At 42.8% G+C, this 22,356-nt stretch overlaps 1 protein-coding gene across 2 annotated transcripts in view; it reads right to left on the reverse strand.

Moving 5' to 3' along the window:
* The window catches only part of Slc17a5 (solute carrier family 17 member 5), a 35,430-nt gene that overhangs the window by 12,679 nt on the left and 395 nt on the right, over positions 1-22,356 (reverse strand). For both annotated transcript variants that reach the window (XM_040739972.1, XM_005073703.4), the window contains exons 2-7: positions 12,529-12,725; positions 11,338-11,571; positions 8,832-8,919; positions 6,864-6,950; positions 4,658-4,776; positions 2,596-2,754 (exon numbers count right to left, since the gene is read on the reverse strand). In XM_040739972.1, coding sequence (XP_040595906.1) covers positions 2,596-2,754; positions 4,658-4,776; positions 6,864-6,950; positions 8,832-8,919; positions 11,338-11,571; positions 12,529-12,725 — 884 coding nt within the window. The remainder of the gene's footprint in view (positions 1-2,595; positions 2,755-4,657; positions 4,777-6,863; positions 6,951-8,831; positions 8,920-11,337; positions 11,572-12,528; positions 12,726-22,356) is intronic.

Raw genomic sequence — 22,356 nt, forward strand, 5'->3', positions numbered from 1 at the left:
CCTGTCTTGAAAAACCAAAAAAAAAAAAAAAAAAAAAAGAAAAGAAAAGAAAAGAAAGAAATATTCATGTCTTTTTTTTTTTTTGGCAGGAGGATATCTGAGAGTTCAAGGCTACTCAGTTGTACAAAGTGAGTTCTAGGACAGCTAAGACTGTTACACAGAGAAACCCTGTCTGGAAAAACCACACACCACACCAAACCAAAACCATTTCTAAAAATTTATTGTGTGTGTATGCATGTGTGTGTGCCTTGGTGCACAGGTGGAGGTCAGAGGACAGTTTTCTGTGGTCAGTGCCTTCCTACCCTGTGGTCTGGGGACTGAAGTTCGGTTCTCAGGCCTGCCTGCAAGTGCCCCTGTCTGCTGAGCATGGCCCCCACTTAAGTTCTCTCTGTTGGGATCTTTGTGCTTACATTAAGGATTTTAGATTTTCCTCCACTTTGAAGGAAAAACACCATCAAAACTTCCTTATAAGTTACACTTCTTTATGTTTCTCAATCTCTCCAAAGACAATGTTCTCTGTTTCTCCCTAACTGTGGAACCCACAGAAAAAGGTAAGTTCAGGGAAGGCTCATTTTCTACACGTTCACTCCCGGGGCTGGAGAAACGGCTCGGTCATTATTTGCTCTTACAGTCTGGTCCCCAGCACCCATGTCAGGGTAGATCACAACTTTCTTAATTCCTGCTCCAGGGGAATTAGGGATCTTTGGCCCTCAGGGCATCTGCATGAAAGCACATATGTTCCACCCCTTGATGGGGAAGTCCTGTGTATATGTCAATAAAGCACTGTTGGCCAATAGGGAAGCAAGATAGGTGGGACTAGGAGTTTAGGAGGATTCTGGAAAATGTAGTGAATTGAGCCATCGCCATGTGATTCCCGGGGACGCAAGACTGTGTTTGTGGAAAGATAAATCCTTATAAAAATATATATTGGTGGAGCTGGAGAGATGGCTCAGAGGTTAAGAGCACTGACTGTTCTTCCAGAGGTCTTGAGTTCAATTCCCAGCAACCACATGGTGGCTCACAATCATCTACAATTCAATCTGGTGTATATGTAATAAATAAATAAATCTTTAAAAAAATATATATATATATTGGTGGCCAGTGTTGGTGGCACATGGCTTTAATCCCAGCACTTGGGAGGCAGAGGCAGGCAGATTTCCGTGAGTTCGAGGCCAGCCTGGTCTACAGAGTGAGTTCCAGGACAGTCTCCAAAACAATACAGAGAAACCCTGTCTCGAAAAACCAAAACCAAAACCAAACGAAACAATATATATATATGTTGGTGATTATGGGTCAATAATTAAGTCAGAGCTAGCCAATTAGAAACAATAGCAAATGGCCAACAGCTTCATAATTAACATAGCATCCTGTGTGTTATTTGGGGGTTCAGATAGCTCGGCAGGGCCCAGGCTGTTGGCGGAGAAAACTACATGTTACAACCTCCAAACACATAGTTGGAAATAAAGTAAATCTTAAAAACGAATGACGTATACTTCAGACTATAAAGAATGCTGTACAGTGCCCTTCGCCCACAAGCCTTGCTCCTCGAAGTCTGACCTCACTACTGCCACTATGACCGCTGGCAGGTTTGTCATCCACTCTCTCGGCAGTTACTAGGCACTTAAAGGACTTTTATAGGTAAAGGAATACAAGGCAAAAGGTGCGGTGAACTGTGACTTGGAGGATACCCAGAGGCAGACTGCAGGCTTGCCATGCTTTAGGCACAGGGTTAGTGTCTGGCTAAAAATAGTGAAAAAAAAAAAAGAAGGAAAAACAGCAGAATCAACAAACAAACAAAAATAGTGTCAGTGTGATGGCACATGCCTGTAAACTCAGTGCTCAGGATGGAGCAGAACAGGGAGTCTCAAGCTACTTTAAGGGTTTGAGGCTAGCCTGGGCTACACAGCAAGACCCTGTCTCAAAAACCCAAACAAAACAATAACTCTCTTTCCAGAAAAGGCCCATTTTACACAGCTGTATAACTACAGCTCTTCTAAAATAGAGAGTAAAAGCAAGTGAGTAGGCATGTGTATACACTTTCTTACACACACACACACACACACACACACACACACACACAGAAAAATAGACAGACAGTACATCAGAATACAAAAGCTAGGTGTCTTAGTTAGGGTTACTATTGCTGTGATCAAACACCATGAGCAATAGCAGCTTGGGGAGGAAAGGGTTTACTTGGTTACATACCATGAATCACAGTTCACTGAGAGAAGCCAAGGCAGGAATTCAAACCCGGTGGGAATCTGCAAGCAGGAGCTGATGCAGAGGCCATGGAGGGGTGCTGCTTACTGGTTTGCTCCTCATGGCTTTTTTTTACAGACCCCAGGATCACCAGCCCAGGGGTGGGCCCTCTCAATCAATCACTAATTAAGAAAATGCACCACAGGCTGCCTACAGCTTTCTCTTTAAGGAGGCATTCTCTCAGTCGAGGTTCTCACCTCTCATACGTCAAGTTTTGACACAAAAACCAGTCAGCACAGGAGGAAATGAATGAATTCGATTTATGTGAAAGGAATTGTGTGTGCCGTTCTGAAGACATGGTTTCCACACAGAAAGCAGATGACTCTTTTCTCTCACCTCTTGGACATTGAATCTGAGGATTTCTTTCATGTAAGTAGGCAATAATGTCAGTAAAGTGTAAAAGGTCCAGTTGAAGGAGAAATGCGCTACGACAATCGCCCAAAGTGGCAGAGACTTCACGATGGACATCCACGGCACCACCTTCTGGGAAGAAAGCTGAAGGAGACGGGCCAAATTAGGAGACGCTGCGGCTGTGTTGACACTTACCCACACACCATATTAGGTAGAACTCAGCTCAGAGAACCACTTCAGTAATACATTCTAGGTCACACATTCACCTCCTTTGAAATGCTAAACAGCAAAAATAATTATCAAATTTTACTTGTGTCATTAAAAATATAAACTCGAGAATCTATGACTGAGATTGGAGGAAGCCATAAATACAGTAGCGTTCTAACAGCCATGAAAGCTACAGGTGTCAGTGTGGCTACAAACACGAATGAATGCTTCTGTATGAACGCTGTCGTTACCACAGCTGGAGGCCGACACAAGGGAAGAGGATGGACTGTCGTATTGAGATCTGTATTTCATTATCCAGTTTTTTTATACTGAACAGATTTATGAGAACTGTGCAAGCTCACGGAAGGTGACTTGAGCTTGGAGTCTGAGGCTAGCCCGGGCACTGTTACCATCTCAGGGATGAAAGCAGGAAGGAAGAGTGAAGAGCAGGGGAGAAGGCTGGAGGAAAGGTTTAGCAGTTAAGACTGCATACCTCTCTTGCAGAGGACCTGCGTCTGGCCTCCAGCATCTACACTGGGCAGCTTACACTATTCTCTAACTCCAGGGGACCTGACATCACTGACCTCCAGGGGCAACTGCACTTTCATAAACATATTGATACACAGACATAATTAAAAAATATAAAAGTCAACCTCAATTTAAAAGACATGAGAATTTCTACTTATGCTCATTTTTATTCTGAAACAGATATTAAATTAATATGTTTGTGTGTTTGGTTTTTTTTTTTTTTGAGAAAGAGTTTCTCTATGGAACAGTTCTAGCTGTCCTGGAACTCACTTTTTAAAAAAAAATATTTTATTATTTATTATGTATGCAGTGTTCTACCTGCATGGTGTTTGCCTACATACCAGAAGAGGCACCAGACCTCATTACAGATGGTTGTGAGCCACCATGTGGTTGCTGGGAATTGAACTCAGGACCTCTGGAAGGGCAGTCAGTGCTCTTAACCTCTGAGCCATCTCTCCAGCCCCTGGAACTCACTTTGTAGAACAGGCTGGCTTTGAACTCACAGAGATGCACCTGCCTCTGCCTCCCAAGTGCTGGGATTAAAGGTGTGCATCACCACCCATCCAGCTTTAAATCATTAATATTTTTAAAAAATAGATATTTATTTATTTATTATATATACACAGTGTTCTGCCTGCATGTATGCTTGGACACCAGAAGAGGGCACTAGATTTCATTACAGATGGTTGTGAGCCACCATGTGGTTGCTGGGAATTGAACTCAGGTCCTCTGGAAGAGCTGCCAGTGCTCTTAACCTCTGAGCCATCTCTCTAGTCCCCTAAATCATTAGTATTTAATAAACAGGTTGGCCCCAGAGTATGCAGAATTATCACATAAGGAAGAATTTCCCAATTCAAGGGCGTTAGTAGTGACACCCTCTTTGTTGGTTTGTCCTCAACGCGTATCAGGGGACTCAGATGGACTTACAGAAGTTTATGTTCCACTACTGAGCCACGCCCTTAGCACCTAGGATGACCGTGAGAAGAAATTAATTTTAGACATTTTTTAAAAGATTTATTTATTTATTATGTATACAGTGTTCTGTCTGCATGTATGCCTGTACAACAGAACACTGTATTACAGATGGTTGTGAGCTACCATGTGGTTGCTGGGAATTGAACTCAGGACCTCTGGAAGAGCATCCAGTGCTCTTAACCTCTGAGCCATCTCTCCAGCACCAGCTTTAGACATTTTTCAGACAGTATTTTAGACATTTATTTCATTTGCTTATTCTAATTTGCTTAAGGCATGTGCAACAGTGAGATCTATTTCAAAGGTTATCTTAATTTTTAATACATGTCAAAGTTCATACCTGATTTTTTAATGATGATACAATGTATTCTTTTTCATAATGAGATATTGTCTTGTGAGTTTCTGGTGTATCACTAACTATCCACATCCATAAAATAAACCAAAATATTCCAATTATACCTTAAAATAGAAAGATGACAGTTAAGTTTGAAAATATCAACAGCATTTTGTATACATCTTGAGAAGATTATAAATGCATCTATAAATGCAATGCAAAATTAGATTTAGCTTCAAGCTTCAGATCTTCAATGCAATATTATTATTATTCTTCATGCACTGGGGGAATGATTGAGACAGAGTGCTTGCTGGCTTGGTATCCACTATGAAGCCTAGGCTAAACTTTAGGTAATTCTCTTCCCTCAACTGCTAGGATGGTAAGTATGTATGACTATGCACAGTCTCAAATACAGTCTGATAAGATACCTCAATCACAAGATTCTGCCAATCAGAAGTTACAGATAGACTTGGGTCAGAACAATATATGTATTCATTTTGCTAATATAATTAATTCTAAACATTAACATTTTCATAACCAGAAAAGAAGACCCGAGGCAATTAATAAGTTCCTGTCTCTTCCCATGCCCTGGTGTTCAAATATTAAATATATATTTTGTCTTTATGGATTGTCCATTCTGGAGAAGAAAAATCTTCGAGAATAAATTTCTATAATACACACACACACACACACACACACACACACAGTCTTTTTCACCAATTTTGAAGGTCTATTTCCTATGATCCTACCAATCATCTGAGGAATGAAATGCTCCCAGATAGTGACTGTCTGCAGTGTGACACTAAAATCCAGGATTCAACATTAGTTTCTACAGAAGCACATTTCAAAGCTAACAGGTCAAACTGGGAAACAGGTTTTCGGTGTTTTAGAACACTGTGGTTTGGGCAGTGAGTCCTTCAGTGAGTTAGAGAAGGGCTTCTTAAGCTCCTTCTACTTACAGTCCCTTTCCTTCTGCTAATTTTTTTTTTCTGTAGCTTTGGAGCCTGTCCTGGAACTAACTTTGCAGACCAGGCTGGCCTCAAACTTGAAGAAATCCTCCTGCCTCTGCCTCCCAAGTGCTGGGATTAAAGGTATGAGCCACCATTGCCCCGCACCTTCTGAGAAATTTTTACACAACTCTGTATATACAGGTATATAAAACCATTACACAAATCAAATATTTACTGATAACAAAAAAATTTAAGTCCTTTGCCATTCACATAATTTTACTTCTTATGAAAGATAATTTATATACTGAGACAGATGTGTTTATTATTACATAAAGTGTTAAATACTGGATAACTATTTCACCCTTGCAGTGTGCAGGGCATCCTCAAGGCTTTTCTGAGTTGCCTTTGATCTTGTGATGGTCGATTCTGAGAACACCACTTTGCGTGCACGGGAAGTACAAAATGCAGACGCATATCTAGGGCGGGTTCAAAAATTACTGGGGATGGGTGTAATGGCACACGCCTTTAGTCCCAGCACTCAGGAGGCAGAGGCAGGTGAATCTCTGATTCTGAGGCCAGCTTGGTCTACAGAGCTAGTTTCAGGACAGCCAGGGCTGTTACACAGAGAAACACTGTCTCAAAAAACAAGAAACAATAAAACAAAAAAATTATTAAAAATTTTCTTCGAAACCCAAGCCAAAACTCATTGAATGATTCTTTTTATGAATCTCAACTCAATAATTCTTAAAATCACATACTTCAATCTAATCCAAAGATACAGTGATTTGATACATGCTGAAGAATTACAATAGGAGAATATTGTCTTTTGTTTTCTATAGTAACTAGCATGTTTCCAGAACAGCAGAAAACTCTGCATGTGTGGTGAAAGCATTCAGTTCATAACATACGATGCTCTTGAATCTGAGGTGTTTCAGGCAGCCTCACCAGTAACACCAGTATTGTGTGGTGGCGCAAAATGCAGTCCAAAGTGCATGTTCCCTTGGAACCAAGGCTGCAGTGAAGTCACATGACCACGTGAGCTAGCGCTGCCAGAAGGACCTCAGATTCCTTACACATCTGACTTTGAATTAACATTTGGTCACCACGTGTTCAGAAACCTTTTACTAAATTCTTATGAACTCCCATGTTCTGTTATAAAATCTTGAAGTTAGGAAGTTGGGGGACAGAATCATATTTAAATGTAATCAACTACTATTACTTTTTGAATTTACATTATAACTTAGTTAAAAATTTATACTTACCAAAAAGATAGAAGACGTAAGTCCAATTCATATAGTAGCAAATTATTCCAGAGAGAGGAAGTGAGATTACTGTCCCAAGCTGTGCTCCTAGGTCAACACAGAAGACTTTATAAGCCTTGCAGGACGGTAAACAAACAAAAGGGTTAAGGGTGGGGAACAGGACACAGGACAGAAAGAATGACTGAATTAGAAGTAGCTTCCTGTGAAGAGAAAATCCAGCATGCTTCTACAGGGTCATGTTCTAGAAAATGTAAAGCATATATATACGTACGTACATACATACATAGGTGTACATACACACACATACTTGTGCAGCTATATAAGTCACAACTATGCAGAGAGTGATGAACAGGAAGTACCAATCAGTAGGTACATGCTGCAATCCCAGCCTAGAGAGGCCGACACAGGCGAGTGGAGTGGGCATGCTTGCTGAAATAAGAGCGAGGCTTTTCATAATTTTATATACTATAAACAACTGTGTTATAAATACATTTTAACCAGAAAGTGGAAGACGTTTTAGTTAAATGTGATGGGAGCGAAATGGTGGTATTTTTTTCACTTTTTTAAAAAAACTGGGACAGGATTGTACCCTGTAAGCCCAGGCTGTTTTTGAACTCACTCACTACGCAGCTCAGGCTTGCCTCAAATTTACAGAAATGCTCTTGTGTCAGCTTCCCAGGTGCTGGGATTACAGGCGTCAAGTACTGTGCTTGGCTAGATAATATTTACTTTTAAAGTCATGGCCTCCATTAGTCTAGGATCTTACCCTTCTGATCTTCCTTCCTCCGCGTCTGATGTGTGGGAATCACAGACTCGTGTTGCCATAATCTGGCTTAGACATTATTTCTGATCCCATGTTTTGGTCATCGGTAGCAGACTGATATAAACCAATGACTATTCCGTATTAGGAAGTTTAAGAGTCACAGAGCGCCAGGTGTTGGTGGCGCATGCCTTTAATCCCAGCACTCGGGAGGCAGAGGCAGGCAGATCTCTGTGAATTTGAGACCAGCCTGGTCTACAGAGCAAGTTCCAGAACAGCCTCCAAAACAATACAGAGACGCCCTGTCTCGAAAAACCAAAAAAGAAAAAACAAACAAAACAGAACAAAAACCAAGAACAAAGCAAGGGCAGGAAGTAGTAACAGGGTGAATGAAGGACTGGGAACAGGGAAGCGACAATGTGTCTGGGGTCTTCACTGGGTAAAGGGGAGGGGCAGAGGGAAAGCGGGGAAAACAGATTGTGTGGCCACTGAGTACCCATCTGCACTCTCTGCATCTCCGTGCTGCTTCTGCACAGAGACCTTGGTGGCATGAGCGCTCACTATCCCATCCGAGGCAATGTGCTAACCAGTCACGGTCAATACATCAGTAACTGTTCATGTGCAATACAGAATATGCTGTTCCCTGAAACTAGCTCTGGAGTGGTTTATCTCCTCACACTTGTCTGTAACTCCAGTTCCAGGGAACCTGACACCCGTGGCAAAATACCAATGCACATAATAATACAAAAAAAAAATTCAACTGAATTCAACTCCTAGTGACCACCAGGAAACTCACAACTGCCTATAACTCCAGTTCTAGGGGATCTGATGCCTTTGTGGGCATCCGTACCCACGTGCACATGCACACACAAACACACATCCATACACTTGAAATTAAAAATGAAATAAATCTTGCTGGGCATGGTGGTGCATGCTTTTAGTCCCAGGACTTGGGAAACAGAAGAAAGCAAGTCCCAGGCCTGTCAAAGATATATAGTGAAATCCTGTCTCCAAAGAAATAAACCAACTATAAAACAAAAGACTCAAAACCAAACAACAGTAATAAGAAAATCACAGCCTTTCTTAGAAGGTCATTTCCCCCAGGAAGAGGCATCTACACTGAGTGATTCTGGCATGCAGACAGTTTCTCAAGGCTGGTACATACGCATCAAATCACAGCAAAAGCTTTATAAGGAGAGTTATCTTACCTGCGTAGGAAATGGTCAGCAGCTTGCTTCTTTCAAGAGGGGGCGCCCACGAAGACCACATGGCATGCATAGCCGGAAACGTAACACCCTGGGGGTGGATACTTCTGATGAAATACAAGGCAGCTTCAAATCAGATAGAAAAGATAAAAGTTGCTGACCGAGCTTTATGGATGAGGCGTGTGGAACGTTTAGAAACAATGGCGAGAGATGAGAGAATCTAAGTACTGACACCATTTCAATTCTATTAAAAGCTACAGAGGCCATCTGTGGCAGCAGTAGAAACAACAGCCTACAATGTTAAACGTCTACAGACAAGAAGCTACACTAGAAGAATAGTTAAGCAAGGACATACAGGAGCTAGATCAGAAGCAACAGACTACAAATAAATATATTTTACTTAGGTAAGAAGAAAAAAAGAACAAACAAACCTGGGAACTAATAGAGGCTGATAGTATTTATTTTTGTAACCAGGAAGGAATTATTTAATAGAGTTCTGTGAGGCCTGCTATTTGGCTATGGATGATAAAAACCTGCAAACTTCTAACAAAATTTTAAACCGATGTTGGTGGCGCAAGCCTTTAGTCCCAGCACTTGGGAGACAGAGGCAGGAGGATCTCTGTGAGACCAGGCCACCTGGTCTATTCAGTGTGTTCCAGACAGACAGAGCTACATAGAAAGACCTTGTCTCAAAAAACAAAATAAAATTAGGGCCTGGAAATCTCTACAGTCTTCCAGCATATTTCATCACATAGAAGCTGTGTATGATGTCTGTGGCTGAGGACGGGCAGGTACTTAAGTCTCAACTATTGAAATGACGCACCTGAGGGCTAGGGATTAGCCTGGAGACTGCTCACTACTCAAGATGGAGAGATACAGAAGGAGCATGGAGAGGAAAAGAAGGACAGAAATTAAGGGATTTTTATTTTTCTTAATTTATTTTTTTAAATACTTTTATTTAACTTTATTTTATGTGCATTGGTGTGAGGATGCCAGATCCCCTAAAACTGGAGTTACAGACAGGTGTGAGCTGCCATGTGGGTGCTGGGATTTGAACCAGTGTCCTCTGGAAGTGCAGCCAGTGCTCTTAACCACTGAGCCATCTCTCCTCCCCCAATGAAGGGGTTTTTAAATGGGGCTGTAAGGTCAGCTCACTGGTGGAGAACATTTGCAGCGCGTGCAAGGCCCTGGGTTTGATTCTCTGATATTGAAGCAAAACCAAGTAAGAAAAACACTAAAAATGGTAAAGGACATAAAACAAATAGTAGTATTTTTCACAGCATAAACGTTTAGAAGAATCCTAGAAGTAAATTGGTATAGTTAGGTAAGATAATAAATTATTTGCATGTAAGTTAGAAGACCAGAATGATAAAGAGGAAATTCCATAAATACCACATTTAGTAAAGCAAGGCAATTTAACAACATGTTTTGTAAAATGTGCCAAAACAAGGCCCGGAGAGATGGTTCAGGAGTTAGCAGCACTGGTCGTCCTTCCAGAGGATGTGGGTTCAGTTCCAGCAGCCAGATGGCAGCTCACAACTGCTTGCTACTCCTATTCAAGGAACTCAATACCTTCTGCTAGTCTCCAAAGGCTCTGCACTCATGTGCACACAGACACAGAGGCATGCACAGAATCAAAAACTGAGTCTTTTAAAAGTTCCAAAATGTATATATGTATGTGTGGGCCACCATAGCCACTGTGACAGGGTTTGCTTATCTATCTGTTTATTTGTTTTAAAAGATTTATTTATTATGTATACAGTTTTCTGTTTGCATGTCTGCCTGTACTCCAGAAGAGGGCACCAGATCTCATTATAGATGGTTGTGAGCCACCATGTGATTGCTGGGAATTGACCTCTGAAGAGCAACCTGTGCTATTAACCTCTGAGCCATCTCTCCAATCCTATGATGTGTTTACGTCCTTTCCTTCTGAACTATGAGCTACTGTCTCCCTTAAGAATGTTCTCTAGGCTGGAGATGGCTCAGTGGCTAAGGGCACTGGCTGCTGTTGCAGAGGACACAAGTTTGTTTTCCAATACCCACTTGGTGGCTCACAGTCACCGTAATCCAGTTCCAGGAGATCTGACACCCTCTTCTGGCTTCTGCGGGCACCTGTGCTCGCATCATGTACACATGTACATGCAGACAAAACACACATACAAAATAAAAATACACAAATCTTTAAAAGAACACTCAGACCAGGAGCGAGGAGGAGATAAAGAATAAGAGGATGCCGTCAGTGGTGGCACACATCTTTAATCCTGGCACACAGTAGGTAGACGCTGGCGGATCTCTGTGAGTTCGAGGAGAGCCTGATCTACAGAGCTAGTTCCAGGACAGCCAGAGCTGTTACACAGAGAGAGAAACGCTGTTTCGAAAAACCAAAAAAACAAAACAAAACAAAACAAAAAAAACAACAAAAAACAAACCACAAAAAACAAAAAAACCAACCAACCAAACAACCAAACAAACGAAAATAATAAGATAAGCAAGAACCAGAAATGTTTACCTCTCCTAGTCCTTCCAGTGCCCTCAGCACGATAAGGGTCACCACCCCTAAGTCTGCAGCCATGGGTGTGAACAGGGTGAAGACAGCAGTGCCCAGGATGCCAAAGCCCAGCAGCGCCTTGCCCCCGACTCTGCTGGCAATGTAACCCCCCGGAATCTGTGTGATGATGTAGCCGTAAAAAAACGAGCCAAGAATCCATCCTTGCGTTTCTGCATCCCAGGGGTACTTTTTACCCTGGTAAAAAAACAAAGAAACCTGTCTTGTAAAACAAACAAACAAACAAAAAAACAAAGAAAAAACGATCCTTTGACTCTGAAATTTCGAACTATTGTTTTGGACTGTAAACCATGCAAGCTGTGCTGGCTGGTTTTTTTTTTTTTTTTGGTCAATTTGACACAAGCTAGGGTCATCTGGGAAGCGGGAACCTCAAGTGAAGAAAATACTGCCATCAGATTGGCCTGTAGGCAAGTCTGGTCTTTGCTTGATCGGTGACTGATGTGGGAAGGCCTAGGTACTGTGGCCAGGTGGTCTGGGCTGCAAAGAGCAAGCTGGGCAGGTGATGGGGGGACTCCAGCAAGCAGTGCTCCTGCTTCAGTTCCTGGTCCAGCTTCCCTCCCTGACTTCCTGCACTGACTTCCCTTATGACAGTCTGCAGGATGATTAAATGCTTCCCTCCCCAAGCTGCGTTTTTTCTCACGGTGTCCATCACAGCAACAGGAACCTAACTAGGACAAGCTTCTAGAGGGCAGGTGAGCCACTACTCGTGCAGTTTCCCGAAGCGAGTGGACAAGAGCTGAAAGTCTCACACTTCGAGAAGCTTATGATACTAGACTAGAAGAGGAGCTGGAGGCTCCGTGACAAGCCTGACTGAGAAGATTCAAAAAAGAGCCACAGGCTTGGGCTGGGCTGCGGTGACACATGCCTTTAATGCCAGCACTCAAGGGGCAGAGGCAGAGGTATCTGTGATGAGTCCAGACTACACAGTGAGTTCTAGAACAGCCAAGGCTATGGTAAAGAGACCCTGTCTCCAAAACAAACAAACAAAAATCCAATTTTCTGATGTACCAATGAAATTTCTTCAAATACTCTTCAGGAAACTGAAAAATTACTGATAAAGGTGTAATTTTTCATTATTTTACTTGTAAGTATTTCAGTGTTAATCAATTTTTTTTGTTTAAAAATAGCACTTACCGTGTGATTTCGGTGTACTTTTATGGGAGCAGAGTGCTCTGCACACTCCTCGGAAGTTCTGTTATCAGTCAGAGTAGTATTTGAATCCACCATGTCCACCAACGCAACACTCAGGTTCACACGCAATGAATAAAGAACGAAAAAACCAAAGAAAGACAAAATCGCTAGGTTGTAACGAGCAGAGCAGCATACTGGAGCTGAAATTAAGATTGGGAGAAAACCTTAAATTATACGATGTTCTCTAAATAATGAAAGGAAAAAAATTTAAAGATTTATTTATGTATTTTCTTTTTTCTTCTTTTTTTGAGACAGGGTTTCTCTATATTGTTTTGGAGGCTGTCCTGGAACTTGGTCTGTAGACCAGGCTGGTCTCCAACTCACACAAAGATCCGCCTGCCTCTGCCTCCCGAGTGCTGGGACTAAAGGCGTGTACTACCAACGCCCGGCTTCCAAAGGCAATTCTTAAAGAAATATCCAAGCTACTAATTAGTATGTTTTTGAATAGTCTCAGATTAAGCATGTCTACACAGATTTGTTCAAAGGTAATTTAATCGCTCTTCCCACAGCTTTAGTAAAAATTCAGCTGATGAAGATGAGGCATGAGGGGCTGGAGACATGGCTCACCAGTTAAGAGCACTGACCGCTCTTCTAGAGGATCCCTGTTCAATTCCCAGCACCCACATGGCAGCTCACAACTGTCTACAACTCCAGTTCCAGGGGCCCTGACACCCTCACACAGACATATATGCAGGCAAAACACCAACGCCCATAAAATAAAAATAAATTATTTTTAAAATGTGGCACGAGAAAAATAGGTAATGGTTTAATAGCATCACTATAGCTTTCCCTCTAAAACTGCAAGCAAGCCCCCAACTGAATGCTGTCTTCTTTAGGAGTTGCAGCAGAAGAGTGACCAACACATGCTCTCAATTACTGAGCCATCTCTCCAAACACCAGTGGGTAAGGTGCTTGCTTGCTTGGTCACAGAAACAAATATGATGAGGAGAACTTCCACAATCTGTCTTCTAGTTCCCCACCCCCAACAATAAATAAATACATGTTTTAAAAGGGTGAGCAGGGGGCTGGAGGGATGGCTCAGTGATTAGGAGGACTGACTGCTTTTCTACAAGGACTGGGTTTGGTTTGAATTTGCAGCACCCACATGGTGCCTCAATAACGGTCTGAAAGTCCAGTTCCGGAGAATCCAAAGCCCTCTTCTGCCCTTCATGGTCACTGTATACCTATAGTGAACAGACATACATGCAGGCAAAACACTCATACACAGAAATATAAATAAAATTTTTTTTAATTTAAAAGGGGAGCAAGATATTTCAAATTATTAGTGACAATGCTTAACAAGCTATAGATCAGGTAGCTTATACTTCCAAAGTACTGTCAATAATCAGAAAATAGAATACATGACTGCACAGTTTTAAAAGTTAGGCTAAGCTGGGCAGTGGTGGTAGACTACTTTAATGCCAGCACTCAGAAGGCAGAGACAGGTGGATTTCTGTGAGTTTGAGGCCAACTTGGTCTACAGAGCAAGTTTCAGGATGGCCAGAGGGGTTACACAGAGAAACCCTGTCTCAAAAAATAAAGCAAAACAAAGTTATATTAAAAAAATTGGTGCCAGGTTTATGAAAATGGTTGTGACTGTAAATCTATTTAGTCAGAAATATTTTTTGAAAGTAAAACATGACTATATTTGGATACTCTTTGAAATTGATCCAAGGTAAAACAATCTTGCATGACAGAAAAAGCTGGTCCACTGGTTCCCCCCACACTGAGTTCAAAGCAAGATCATGCTTGCATAACGAGCACAGCACTCATCAAAACAAACACCAGTCTCTAAAATGGCTTTATGAACACAGGAATGTGGAGTGGGTGTACAGAGAACAAGGGCTAACAGTGAAAGACATCCAGGACTAACTCTCAGCTCTGGCCATGTGTGCTTACAGAGTTACTTAGATGAAATAAATGAAATAACAACCTTTTCATTCTCAAGGTTTTTAGTTCCAAAAAACAAGAACACTATCTGTGGGGCGTCTCCTCTCCATAAAGATTTTTTTTAAAGATTTATTTATTAGGCATACAGCATTCCACCTCCATGTATGCCTGCAAGCCAGAAGAGGGCACCAGATCTCATTATAGATGGTTGTGAGCCACCAAGTGGTTGCTGGGAATTGAACTCAGGAACTCTGGAAGAGCAACTAGTGCTCTTAACCTCTGAGCCATCTTACCAGCCCTAAAATAGGTTCTACAGATTGGGAAAATATGTTCAAGATAAAGGACTAGGGAGGAAGAGTCTCTGAAAAACATAAAAGCCTGGCCCTACAGACAGCACAGGTCACCAGGCTATTAACTTCACCCAGTCCCAGCCTTCTGGGCAGAAAACAGATTATACACTTCTTCCATTGAAGAGACAACCCTGCACGTTTAGTAATCCTGGTTTCCTTAGTGCTTATCTATGGGCACAAAGACCTCCTGCCCCCTATATAAACCCCTTCTATGTTTTTAAAGAGGCCATGGCTAAATGCACTGACTGCCTCTACGGCTAGTCTAATTAATATAGGCAAGCATAAGAAAAATGTAAGAATAGCTAACAGAGGACCAAGAAGAGGGGAAAGCCACCTTAACCATGATGGTCACTCAAGGACACTTGAGAGACTTTTGCCTATATCTTTATACAAGTCATTGCTTTGATCCTACATATTATGGGAAAAATCTGACATATTAAAGCAATACATTCTAGGAAAATATTGATAGACAAAAATTATGTTTGAGCAACAATTTATAGTAGCCCTGGCGTGTAAAAATATGGTTCTTAAATCACCCATCTCTTGATTAATTTGTTAATATTTTAGCTGTAATATGGTAGTTTTTTTTTCTTTCTTTTATAGTTTCTCTGTATAACTGCTGTAGTTGTCCTGGAACCCACTTTGTAGACCAGGCTAGTCTCAAATTCACCAATGCCTGGTATAGTATTAGTAGTTTTACTGATCATACAGGCCATCTTTGAGAACTCTTTTGTATATCAGTAACCATTCCTGGGATTGGCAATATAAGCCAAAAACAATCCTTAGTACGACCAAAGAATATCATACTGTCTCCTAATATAGATGTCTTTTTTATCCACCTGTCTCCTCCGCCCCCCAAAAAAGGCATTTGGATTCTACATTAGGAAGCTGAGAATGAACAGGATTAACAGGTGATGCAGTCAGTAACATAACATCATTTCTAGGTCAGTAGTATTATATACTTGCTTCCCCAAAGTCTGGGCTTGAAGAGGTAAATAAAATCTTGATGTCTCCCAAAGTTATTGGCTTCCTCTTCCTCTTGATGGGTCTGTCACTTATTTTTAGATGATTCATTTGTCTGTTGGTGTCCGGGATGCTGTCCTGTTCGGATGCATCGAAGCGGGAGCCATCCCAGACTTTGTTCATTTTCAGGCTAGAAGAACATTGGAACCTTGCCAGTGATTTGTTTCTAGACCCTGTCTTTAACATATACTTTCAGCTGTCTGTGTCCCCAGTAGGACAAAATGCTTTTGAGCAGCAGAAAAACCATTATCCTTTAAAGGGAAAAAATTGAAAGATAGCGTAGCTAAATGTAGCACAGTATGTGGGGATTTGGGTGGGTATACCCCCTTTTATTTTTAAAATTTCCCAATTTAAGTATTTGATGGTGCCACCCCACAATAAAGTAACACTGTGGATTGATTGTAAGGGACTTTAGCAACACGATTACTATTCCATAAATTGCAAAATCCTTTAAGGTGGTTGTTAGTACAAGCAGGCCATTATCATTTTTTAATTGTAATAGGCCCCAGAAAGACAAAGAATAAAGAGCAATTTGACAAAGCCAAGTCCCAGGTGTGGCCTAATGGTATTCCCCAGAGCTCCCAGTGCCTCATGCTTCATCTCGGGGGCTGTTTTGTGCGGCTGACTAGTTGGGGGAGACACACTATGCGGGCCGGCAGTGTACTGTGCGTGCCTGAAGTGCATCCAGCATAGAAGGCCCCAGACACAGACAGCCGGAGTTTCAGACGTCAAGCTGACGTATGCTCCAGAAACTTGGAATATCCTGTAAAATAACGCCTTCCATACAGGATGGGCTGTCATAAACCTCCTCTAACGTTCTCTCTCAGAGTATGGTCATTTATCAGACCAAGCACAAAATTAAGAAACAAACAAGATCCACTTAAACAATGGTCTTTAACTTTAAAAGGTTTAAACCTGAACTTAAGATTTAGAATCTTTTCTTTATAAGTCCCTCTACCTTGTTGGCCCCTGAGAATAAGTTTTACTCCCTCAGACAGAAATCTCAAGTTGAGTGAGTGACAGTCCTCTGACTCCGTAGGCCCTGTCTCAAACCCTGCTGTTAGAGGCTGGTCCTCACAATTTGCTCCTATTTTCCTTCCTAAATCCACTCCAAGCCTGTATACATCGCTATTTTTAATTTTTTTTGTAATGTTGTACAAAAATACAAAAAAAAAAAAAAGAAATTTTAGTAATCATAAACACAGAGGAATCTGGGTGGTTGTGTTCTCAGTGACTAAAAGGCCTGAAAGGAGAAAGACTCATGCCAGGTGTGGAGGCACATGTGTTTAATCCCAGCACTTGTGAGGCAGGGACAGGTGACTGAATCTCTGAGGCCCAGGACAGCCATGGCTATTAAGACCCTGTCTTAAAAAGCCAACCAACAAACCAACAAACAACAAAACCATACCAGTCTGGCAGTGGAGGTGCACGCCTTTAATCCCAGCACTTGGGAGGCTGAGGCAGGTGAATCTTAGTGAGTTCAAGCCCAGCCTGGTCTATAAAGTGAATTTCAGGACAGTGTGGACTGTTACAAAGAGAAACCCTGTCTCAAAAAACAAAAACCAAAACAAACAAGCAAACAAAAGATGCCACAGTGTGTCTAACATTTTGAGCGAGGTGAGCGAGGTGTGGTGCTGCAGGCTTTTACACCCGGCACTGGGAGGCAGAGTCAAGTGGGGGAATCTCTGAGTTCAAGGCCAGTCTCTTTACAGAGAGAGTCCTAGGACAGCCAAGGCTACAGAGAAACCCTGTGAGTGAGAGTGTGTGTGTGTCTCCACTTTTGATGGAAAGGATGAGATTAAATTCCTTATTTTGCTTATGCTGTGAGTGCACCACTGGATGGATTGGCAATTTGACCAGGCATCAGCAGGGAAAGCAGCCATAGTCTCCGTAACACACACTCACTGTTGCAGCCAACCCTTCTACCAGCAACAGCCTGGCTTTCCTCCTAGGCAGGCGTTTCCCGCTTGTGTTCTTGAGAGACAGAGGAACCAGCAATTCAGTATGACTTGTCCTGTTTCAACTGGACTAGATTTACTTATTTATTTTACTTTCAAAGCAAGGAAACTCAGCTGAATGAGCACTAAATAAACCTTTTTCCCATTTCTGTCTCTCCTACTTCTGTCTCGAAGCTACTCATGTCCCATCGGTTCCCACTTTCTGTTAATTAGACTCCGTCCTTGAGGATCTCATTCCAGATGATTTCCCATTACACTGTCTACACTCACAGTCCTTCTGTCCCATCTCCTTTCTCTCCTTAGGCTGCTTCCCGTTCTCAGTGCCTGTCCAGTCTTCCTGAGCTAGTTTGCATGAGGTCAGTTACAACAGTCAATGGCTGAGAAACCTGTGGTAAATAAAAGCCAGACTGTTTAGCTGTATAACTGGGGTAGTTATAATTTTTTTGGAACATATGGAATATAAAACATATGCTCCTTGTCCTTTTGAAGAGCCTTCTGGAGCCAGGCAGTAGTGGTGCACACCTTTAATGCCAGCATTCAGGAGGCAGAGGCAGGCAGGCAAGTCTCTGTGAGTAGGATGCTCGCCTGGTTTACAGAGTGAGTTCCAGAACAGCCAGAACTTCATAGTGAGACCCTGTCTTCAAACACCAAAAACCAACTCCCCCAAAACCCACAAAAAACAAAAACAAAAAACCCAAAACCAAACTCCTTTGGGGCAGCCTAGACCTAACGCACGCTGCAGCAGTGGAATTCTCCCTCCCGGTCATTCCTTGGAACTCAGGTGTTGCACCAAGCTGCTCCAAGCTCTGTCAGACCAGGGAGCAGGAAGGGCAGCAGGGCAGCCAGGTCAGAGGGCTTTGAGTTTCAGTCACATGGCTTGGGAGGGTGAACCCCAAGGCATACAGCTGGGTGAAGCCTGATGGGCTGAGGGAGTCCATTAGGTCCACCCTGCTAAGACCTGCCAAGATGTGTCTCGGCAGAAAACGTTCTTTTCTCTCTCTTTAGTAATCCTCCTGAGAGGGTCCAACAATACATTATTAATGTACTCTAGCTGGCAACATAATTGGCAGAGATCTTATCTCCCTTTAGTTCCCACTTCCAGTATTAATATCAAGAGTTACTTGGTTAGGAAACCAAGGATTAAATTTGACGGTTACTTGTACAAAGTTATAGAGTGCTCTCTCTCTCTCTCTCTCTCTCTCTCTCTCTCTCTCTCTCTCTCTCTCTCTCTCTCTCTCTCTCTCTCTCTCTCTCAGTTTTTCGAGACAGGGTTTCTCTGTATTGTTTTGGAGGCTGTCCTGGAACTTGCTCTGTAAACCAGACTAGCCTCAAGCTCAGAGATCTGCCTGCCTCTGCTTCCTGAGTCTGTCTGTCTGTCTATCTATCTATTCTGTGGATTGTTGCTTCACTTACATGTATATCTGTGTGAAGATGTTAGCTCCCCTGGAACTGGTGTTACAGTCAGTCGTGAGCTGCTATGTGGGTTCTGAGAATTGAACCTAGGTCCTCTGGAAGAGCAGCCAGTGCTCTTAAACACTGACCCATTTCTCCAGCCCCCTTTTCTAGGTCTTCTTTTTGTTTGTTTGTTTTTTCCAGACAAGGTTTCTCTGTGTAGCTTTAAGGCCTGTCCTGGATCTTGCTTTGTAGACCAGGCTGGACTTGAACTCACAGAGATCCACCTGCCTCTGCCTCCCCGAGTGCTGGGATTAAAGGCGGGCACTCATTTAGGTCTTAACAAATGTTTCAATAATTGTAGAAAGTTCTTTGTCTCAGAGGACTCACTGAAACCCATGATTACTACCACTCTTTCACTTAAGGTCATGGGTGCTGACCAGGGCCCGCACGAGTGAGCCAAGAATGAAATCTGGCTCAACACAACTCAGTAGCAGGTGTTGGTTCAAATCCCAGGCAGTTTATTTTAGACAAATTTAAGTACAGTACAAATTTGGAAAGAAGTTTCCTGGTGACAGCGACTCAATCCCAAACGAACGATAAAGCTTAAACACCAATATACCCAAACTCTTTGCAAAGTACTTGTGACCTCTTCCACAAAGATGGGTTCTGTAGATAGGGAAAAAATGTTCAAGACAAAGGCCTAGGTAGGAAGAGTCGGGGATAAATATAACAGTCTATGGGAATCAGGTGTGGCCTGGCCCTACAGATACCACAGGTCACCAGCCCGGTTGCCAGGCTATTAACTTCATTCAGTCCCAGCCTTCTGGGCAGAAAACAAGTTATACATCTCTTCTGTTGAAGAGACAACCTATGTGTTTAACATTCCTGGTTTCCCCAGTGCCCTCTACAACTATCCATCTCAATTGAGCTGAGGGGATTAAATACCACAGTAAATCCCAGGACACGATCACTTAATCCCCACCTCCACTCCTGAGAAGGTTTTCCTAATAAAGCACTTCATACCTATATAAATGAGAAAGGAGGAAGCCCACTAATCTTGGGAAATAGGCCAGAAGGGAGATTCTTTTTTTATGTTGTTTTTTTGTTTTTCAAGACAGAGTTTCTCTGTGTAGCAGCCCTGGCTGTCCTGGAACTCCATAGATCAGGCTGGTCTAGAACTTACAGAGATCCTCCTGCCTCTGCCTCCGGAGTGCTGAGGTTAAAGGCACATGCCGCTGCCACCTGGCTGGAAGAGGGCTATTTGACTGTGGCTTCCTCACTGAACGGAAGTTGTCAGGCGGCTGTGGGGGTGGGGTGGGCGTGGGTACAGCCATGCCAGCAAAAGCAACAGGATGTATGGAAGCATGGAAACGAGAAAAATCACAGGAGAACCTAAGGCCTGCGCCCGAATCAAGTCTCGGAACTAATACTACCGAGTGGAGTGGGCGCTGGGTTACTAACAGAATAGCTAATGTTGCCGAGTGCTTCCTGTATTGTGCTTGTTACAGACATTGTGAAGATGAACTGCAAACTACTCACAGTAACTTCAGTAACTCAACTGTCACTATTGCCTTCCTGGGACTCTAGCTCATATGTTAAGATCATATACATGATTGGTTTTCAGTTGTGGGAAGTTAACTGGCGTGGGGCATGAGGCTGATGGCGGAACAGAGGGACTGCTGAGAAGGTTGACATCCGTGCGAAACCGGCCGAGCATCTGCCCTGTGTGTAACCTCAAGTGCTGTGTGTCTGCGGCGGGGCAGCTGGCACCCGGATGGATGTGACAACAACGCATGGGGAACGGGACTCCAGAGTGACGGATGGCAAGCTGGAGAAAGTGCCAATCACTGATTCCAACCCAAGGAGAAAGCAAAAGGGGCCGGAGGTGTAGCTCAGTGGCTAGAGGACTTACTTAGTTGCATGAGACTGTCTCAAAAAAAAAAAAAAAAAAAAAAAAAACTCAACCAACCAACCAAACAAAATGAAGTCCTAGGCTCAACCCACTGCTGCCTAAAACTTACAAAATAAAGCCTACTTTTCTTTTTAACGTATATGAATATTTTGACTGTATGTATGTCTGCGTACCACATACATGCCTGGTGCCTATGGACACCTCAGTAGGGTGCCGGAATTACAGCTTCCATGTGGGTGTTGGGAACTGAACTTAGGTCCTCTGGAAGAGCAGCCAGTGCTCTAACTGCTGAGCCACCTCACCAGTCCCCAAACACACTATTCTAAAAATAAAACAAAACCAAACAAATCACCAAGAAAACAACAAAAGTGTCTGAACAAAGTCAGAGAGTAATCACAGTAGTTTTGCACGCACAAGTAGGAAGGGCGCCTATCTGCTTATGGTAAAAGCGGTTATGAAGCCGGGTGTTGGTGGTGCACGCTTTTAATCCCAGCACTTGGGAGGCAGAGGCAGGCGGATCTCTGTGAGTTCGAGGCCAGCCTGGTCTACAAGAGCTCTAGTTCCAGGACAGCCTCCAAAGCCACAGAGAAACCCTGTCTCGAAAAAAAAAAAAGCGGTTATGAAAGAATCCTTTTAGTAATGTTCACAAAAGACATTCCCCCACGGAAGCTGTTCGTGGTCAACAGAGGCAAATTTCCAGTTCCAGTCTTTCTTACAAGGTGTACAAGCCCACTTGTCCTTTATTTTTCAGTAGCTTCAAGAAGCTACAGGGCAGAAGTGTATCAAAACCCAGTGAAGACACATACTTTGCTTTGGGGCACGCTGGGTATGGAGACCAGAACCTTGCCAGGCAAAAACTCTACCACTTGAGCTACGACCCCAGTCAGGGAAGATGCTCTTTGAAGTACCACTGCGAGACCTCTGGGCACATTATCTTAGCGCGCGACAGATAGCCATCTCGAGAATAACCTGTTTCTTAATTTAAACCGTATAGTCTGATAGACGAGGAAACATGGAAATGTCTGCAATATTTTTAGTCTCTTACAGCACAAAGTCAAGATACTCGCGGGATTATGCAATTGTCCTCCTCACACTCAACAACTGTTATTATTATTTTTTTCTTCTTTTTTTTCCGGTTCGGTATCTCCTCCCTGCCCAAGGAGCTACCTGATCACATGCTTGCAGACCAGCATAAGCGGAAACCTGGCGGTCACTGGGGAAGAGCGAGCGGCACTTTGGCCCT

Source organism: Mesocricetus auratus, unplaced genomic scaffold, assembly GCF_017639785.1.
Source record: "Mesocricetus auratus isolate SY011 unplaced genomic scaffold, BCM_Maur_2.0 Super-Scaffold_100691, whole genome shotgun sequence".
Taxonomy (NCBI): Eukaryota; Metazoa; Chordata; class Mammalia; order Rodentia; family Cricetidae; genus Mesocricetus; species Mesocricetus auratus.